This window comes from Plasmodium inui (assembly GCF_000524495.1).
Source record: "Plasmodium inui San Antonio 1 unplaced genomic scaffold supercont1.29, whole genome shotgun sequence".
NCBI lineage: Eukaryota > Apicomplexa > Aconoidasida > Haemosporida > Plasmodiidae > Plasmodium > Plasmodium inui.
In genome coordinates this window covers 202892-210030 of record NW_008481863.1, presented here as the reverse complement: position 1 = coordinate 210030, position 7139 = coordinate 202892, and the positions used below count along the sequence as shown (strand labels likewise).

General features: G+C 31.8%; 2 protein-coding genes across 2 annotated transcripts; one reads left to right on the top strand and one right to left on the bottom strand.

Moving 5' to 3' along the window:
• Positions 1-2853: 2853 nt before the first annotated feature.
• On the top strand, positions 2854-4036 carry C922_04797 (hypothetical protein; the record flags this gene model as incomplete). Its single annotated transcript, XM_008820375.1, has 3 exons — positions 2854-2994; positions 3132-3770; positions 3932-4036. The coding sequence occupies 3 exons, from the start codon at positions 2854-2856 to the stop codon at positions 4034-4036; spliced, it is 885 nt and encodes a 294-aa protein (XP_008818597.1).
• A 2349-nt stretch (positions 4037-6385) lies between these two features.
• Positions 6386-6586, bottom strand: C922_04796 (hypothetical protein; the record flags this gene model as incomplete). The annotated part of the gene is made up of 1 exon (XM_008820374.1): positions 6386-6586. One exon carries the CDS (start codon positions 6584-6586, stop codon positions 6386-6388), a length of 201 nt encoding a protein of 66 aa, XP_008818596.1.
• Positions 6587-7139: the final 553 nt, after the last annotated feature.

Here is a 7139-nt window from a genome sequence, read left to right as displayed (position 1 = left end):
TAGTAATTCCTCTTTGACCATGAAGTTTCATACCATTATCTACGGGGAGAAATTGCAGAATAGTTCAGAAATTGCATTTCCTTTTCCCCTTCTTTATAATCTGATTTTTTAATTTCCTTCCTTAATATACACATTCGCAACTGTCAGTGTAGGTATCCGATAACGCCCCGTTAACATAACATTTGAATTAATTCCTTAAAATTATTCACAATAGTAAAATATAATGAAACTTAGCGCGATATAATGTAGTGCATTAACTGTTCACACAGTAATTATTTCTATCTGCTCTTCTATCTATTGTTATTCATTATGGGGCAGTTGGAAAAATATTCTATCTGTATTAACATTTATGTATATCTATGAAGTCTATAATTGCTATTCTTACATAACAACAATTTCCCCCTGACTAGTCTATTACCTTTGTCAGGATTCTCAGAATTTATCATACAATTTCACAAATTGCATCTTTCACAGAAGCTTTCCCTAACTTTTATACATGATAAGGAAATAGACGCATAATTAGAAAATTTCGTCGTTCAAGTATGCAAAAGATGAACTCATTTTTTTTTACTACAGCATCTATAATTATACCCCAAATGAAACAATGAATTGTTGGTGTACATATAATTTCTCTTCCACAGACAAATAATCTGCACTATCCCACAGTTGCCAAGGCGATATAATTTAAAAGTATGTGACATCTTCTCAAAATACTAATCGCTTCAGCTCATTTCAAATAATATAATATTCACTAAACTATTTTCCTATTATTTTGTGCTACCACATTTCTTATATATTATTGTGCACTTTAATTACTTTTAACTTAAACTGAAGTATAATTACACTTCAGAGAAAACCCTAAATCACATACAAAACGATCACATTGGCATTTCCTGTTAAGAAAAAAAAAGAATCATATAATGCACACATATATAAAGAGAAGAAATATATGGCAGCTTCGATCCTCCACACGATGAAGAAAGAAGAAACCAAAATGATATATACGATACTTGACCTTGCATTAGGAAGGGCTCATCTCGTATAAACACAACGGTTAGTTCTACACTTCTGTCATTAGGCGTTTATCGTAATTTTGGCATTTATTACACCTCCGTACTTAAGAAATTAACATAATATTCCGTATATATGAATTCCTTGAGCTTTTATTTGCGCCTCACTGCATTTATTCCGAATCTTTAGAGAATCTATCCTGTTAAGACTCTTAAGGGAACATAATAATGTCGACATATGCACAGTGTCTACTTGGAACCGAAATATGACTACCTTCATATGTATGTCCTGTTGGTTGTCAAGGAAATTTAAGGAGGAAGTAATCATTTAAAAAATGTTCCCCTCTCGTTTGCATCTCTTATGAAGATCAGAGGTGTTAAGTACCCTCTCCATTGCTCTAATTATTCATGGGTATTATTATAGCAGACTGTAGGAAATAGAAGTGTGTGTTAATTGAGGAAGTGCTTCTCAGTAGCATAAACATGGATATGTATATTATTACATGATATCAGCTAAATATATATTAACCTCCTGTTCTGAAAGAAGTGATGGATTTGTATTATATAAGCGTCAAAATAAATTCCGACACGTATCAACTTTACTGAATGCGATGCGCGCTTCACATTTATTTGCATCCGTATGTAGCGTACGAATTTTCATTTACAACGGCGTCCCTAGGAACCTTAACTTCTCATTCTATTTCGAAAGTTCCATAATGGTCGAATTCTTCATTAACACTGTTTTAATATAGGAACTTCTTATTATACATAATTCATCACAGAGTTAAGAAGTTCTCATTATAACATTAGGGTAGCTGTATTGGTTATAATTAATATGAACCTTTTTATCAGATAGATTTGTGTTTCTTTCTTTTTCCTATCTGCCTCTTATTTGCTGCGTACTTATTTTTACTTTTTAAAATATAGTCTTTCAATTGCGCAAATATTTATCAAATCACTTGAGGCACCGAAAAGGTGAAAATTAGATATTATATACGGAAACGCGCGATTTTCATTGCAACGTATGGTTACACGTCCTTATTGCTTAAATTAAAATATATCAATGGAACGTAACAAATTAAATTATTACGATGAATTCATAGGAATTTACCAAACCTTGTAAGCTTCTTTTTCTTTACCTCTTTACGAAGCCTACTAAGGAGCCGAAATATTTTTGGTTTTAGGGATTATAAAGAAATAACTTATCCTGTGAAGTCCTTATTGCGCAGTTCCCAAGAGCCCCATTTAAGCATAAATAATACAAATGTTAATTCTAATATTCATGGATTTATTAATACGTAAAAAAATTATCCCTGAAATATTTTTATGGTATAATACTCGTATAACTTTACTGTTAAAGATAATTCATATATATTTTATGAAACCCTTAAGTAAATCTAGCGGTTTGTGCTTTTATTAAGTGTAAAAGCATTATTCTTTTTTCTTCCTGCGCCCCTGCCTAATACGAAGAATAATTATTCCGACTGTACTACTATAGCCGCGTTCACTGATTTTTTTTTTTTTGCATTTTTTTTTTTAAATACTCTAATTTATAACTTCCACGTGAAGAATATTCAGGAATTTTGTCATTCCTTTTTTGTATTGAGAAGGAGTAATCTTATAACTTTTCCTTGTTCAATATTTTGTATTAATATTTTCTCCTTGAACCCTTACTCTTCATCGTTCCCTTTAATTTTGTGTTTCTAATTATGTTTCAAATTTTCTAAATTCGTTTTTAGTGTTCCACGCTGCTCTTAATTTAGAAAATAGGAGCCAATAAAAAGAACATGAGTTTACATATACTGCTTTATAGTTAACTATATATATAAGAAAAAATATAAGAATGCTTGAAAACAATTTACCCATCCGGAGCATGGGAATTATTGATAAATTCCCCCGAATAGATAGAACGAATATGTCCTTCCTGTATTTTAAACTGCTAATATTTATTTTTCTTCTCTGGAATTTTTCAAACTGCACTGATGTAATATTAGAAGGATTATCTAAAGACTGTTAAAATAGTTTACTCGGAATATACGCGTTTCTGCGCAGAGTGAATATCGTCTTACTAACTGCGTGACCGATTTCTCTGCTCATTCTTAACCTTTCCTAATTTTGTAGAGTTCATGTAATAATTCATATGATGAAGAACATTGCGATCTCAGCGTCCGCGGTGGTGAGAAGTTTAGAGTTCTAACCGAGTATGATAGTTACTATAGGGGAGGTCAGTCAAGTCTATATTCCTTAGAGGATATGGAAGATGACCAAAGGGAAGAACACATACGAGAATTGATATCTTATTATAATGTGTTTTTAAATTATTATCCACGACTTAACACCAAGGACAAAATCATTAAATTAAAGAATCCTGAATCCATAGGAGAACACAATTATGCTTCTAATGGAAAACAAAATGTGTCAACGACTAATTTAGTAGAGGAAAGATCATATGAGTATGATGAAGTTGACAACGTCGAGGACGTGGAAGAATATGATGAACTTGAAACTTTTATTGAAATTGAACTTTATGAAGAACCAGATGATCTTCATGAGTATCTTGATTTGGATATAGACATTGACGATAGAGAGCTAACGACACCTGATGATATGGATGAAGATATGGGTATGTTTAAGCAGAAATATTTGGAGCTCATGGACAAAATTATTTTATATATTACAAATTATAATTGGAATAGTGAATTAATTTATGATTACTTTCTTCTATTTACACCACTGAGTACATTAATAGCCATTTTGCTTGTACATTTGGCACCACGAGCTGTTCTTCTTACGAGTGCTGTAGCGGCATTGATATATTTGGTATCATAATCTCTCATACTTTATAGCGTACATACTGAAAATATAATAGATAAGAATATATAATATTATATATGAGTATTTTTTTTTTTCTTCCTCCCTAGAGATTTAAATATATCCTCAGTAAAATCATAAATTTAATGGAGTTCTTTTTAGTGAATAATATATTGCAAGAATATTATACCCTAAGAAGTTACCCAATTAAATAATTAAACATAGGACTCTTCTATCATATTAAAACACTTTTATACATGTATTAATTAGATACTGCTTCATATTATTACTGAATTCTTGATTTCAGCAGATTTTATTGTAAACTTCTAATGCAGTTACATATGTCAAATATATGTAAAAATATAAAGGGAGTTTCTTCCTTTTTTTTTTTCTTAATTTCTTACCCCCTAACATACCTAGTCAGCATGTGTTAATCCAATTTAAGATCTTCTGGCATTCCTTAGTTTAGAACTTCAGACATAGGCATTTTTTAATTAAATATTTGACATTCCTATTGATATGCCCATTCTATATACAACCTTTAAAGAAAAAATGTGTCTTCTGTGGACTATTGGGCGCGGTTATTCTTTTTCATAAGATAAATTATTTTATTAGTCACAAATATCGAGATGCATAATAAAAACCCCCAATCATGTATTTTTAGAAAATATGATTTTAAATTTGGCTGTTCCCTATATACAAAAATATAGACACTGTCAGAAAAAAAAGAAATGTGTACATTCTGACAGTTATTATGAACTGGATATACAGTGTTTTATGTAAAAGAGGTTTAATACTCCTTTACTATTTCGTCCCTGTGTGTGCTATGAATTTAAAGATATATATTCTAAGGAGCGCTTTGTCAAGCTAAATGGAGAATAACATTAATCAACTTAGCATAAACAGTACACTTATTTGTTTGTCTTATATGAATGTTACTAAAAAGAAAAGAAGCAAAAATTATAGAACATAAATGAATTTGAACAAAAACAACACTCATTTCAATAAATAATTAGAACCTTGTTAGAATAGTGTACACGTACGTATACCTTTTATTCTTCTGCTTGAACTATGGGGCAGCGGCATGTACATTTCCTTCATTGCCTTCTACGAAATGTAATACTTTTGTTGTAAAAAAGTATAAAGACACTTGGATCGTACCCAATTGTTCACTTTATGTTTGTGCCTCTTTTACGTTAAAAAAAATAAAAGTCTAATCAATAGAATTAGTTAGGCTCAGAACATGCATGTTCATATTACCTCTTTTTCATTTGTATATATTTCCTTAAAGGGTTACAGTAAGAATACTAAAAATTGAATTTTAAACTATGCTACTTTTTTCGTGGAGTTGGTACCACTCTGTCGCTTTTCAGGAACTATTCATGGGGGGCACATATACTTATAAAGAATGAACCCTTCCTTCTACAGAGGGACGAACTCTCTCGATCATATAAAAATCAATGCTCGCCAAGTCAGACATTCCTCTGGGTAGGCATGGGTACATTCAAGTCATTCTCCCTACTCCATTTAAAGCAGTATTGTATGCTCCTTATTCTTTAGGAGCATAGCCCAGTCATACACTCTTAGCATGTTAACACATCAATTTGACGAATATGGTATTGTCTTCACCTCCCTTTATTCCTGAAATTGATTTTACCCACGATTTACACACAAGGCGGAACACGACATAGCCATAATAAGTATCATAGCAATGTTATAAAAAAAAAGACAAAGAGTTTGTTCATTCAATCCCGCCCCCTCTCAATTATAAGATACTTCCACATTACACTTGTGTAATGAAGAAATGCACTTGCTCTCAACCACAAATAGATCGCATCCAGTTTAGGAACTACCTCAACAGGACAAGTAAATCTTCTATGCATTTTTAAAAGATGTTAAGAAATTCGTCCTTCACGTACCTCTCTCAAAAAGACGCATCCTTATCAATATTGTTAGTGTTTAATACAAAATAGGAGTTCACGCATTGGTTCACATATTGGTTCACATATTGGTTCACATATTGGTTTACATACTGGTTGACATATTGGGTCACATAGTGGCTCACATCCTTGCTCACATTTTGGCTCACATTTTAATGAATCTTCCCCAAAGATATTTTTTTCATTTGAACAATTTCTTAGATTTCCTACAACCTTAACTATTTGGCAACTCTCATATATATTCTTACGCGGCTCTCTCCTGTTCCCATCTCTAATTACTTTCCAATTAAAACTATATTGATTTTGCGCTTTCCTTCTCTCAGATTATCTGAAACATATCTACTAATTTCCAATTAAAAGAAAAAAAAATAAAGAAGATTTGCGGCCTAAGCTTGTCTATTGAAATATAAATATATGGTGAACTTTTTTTGGGGGGAGAACTATTTCATTTTTATAAACATCTGCTTCTGTCTTACCATAATTTTGTTGTTCTTCCTTATATTAGAACAAGTTTTTCTATTTGTTACTTCTTATTTCTTCCTTGTTATTTTTTATTTGTTTCTCCTATTTGTCGTTTCTTATTTGTTGGTTTTCATTTGCTATTTGTTGCTTCTCTGATTTCCTTCACCATTGAAACAAGTTCTTTTTTTTCGATTTCAAAATCCCTTTTTGTTCTTCATTAGAACATTCTTTCTTGTGCTTAGAACAGCTCCATCTTGTCGCTCCTAAGGATAGGACAATTTTCTTTTTTCCTATGGATTTGTCTTGGTTCTGTTTTAGAGCATATTTCTTTAATCCTCTTACTAGAAATTTTTTTTTCTTCATTTCTCTTAAAATATAGAAAAATATAAATATTCCATAAGTAGAGGTAAAATTTGCAGATATATATACACCTATAACGTTGATGCCAACTTGTTAGAAAATGAATCTCAAAGGACCCCCGAGCTTCGTGCATTCCCCTTTTGGAAAGGAATGGAAGGCTGGGAAAAAAGGAATCTGAAAGAGTTGTTCCTTCTGTGTTTTTCTCTTTCCTTGTTTGGTTTCTCATCTTTTAACTTTTCTCAGGTAAGGAACAAATTGCATAAATTCTTTGCCGAAAGATCCTCTGACACTTTGCATTTCTCCTTGGAAATTCTTCTGCCTAACCTCTGTACCTCCTAACACGCATGAACAATACACTCACACATATAGATAAGGATGTACATACTCAGATGTAAATACCCCCACACGCACGCACAAAAAAAATATCCTCGCCCTATTTACAGATCAAGTCAATATCAATAAACCATTGAACCGGAACCAGATAATTGCTCGTGCGCTCCTCTATTAAAATTGGCTCCACATAACAAGAAAATCTCCATTACTAGTTCCAATACAA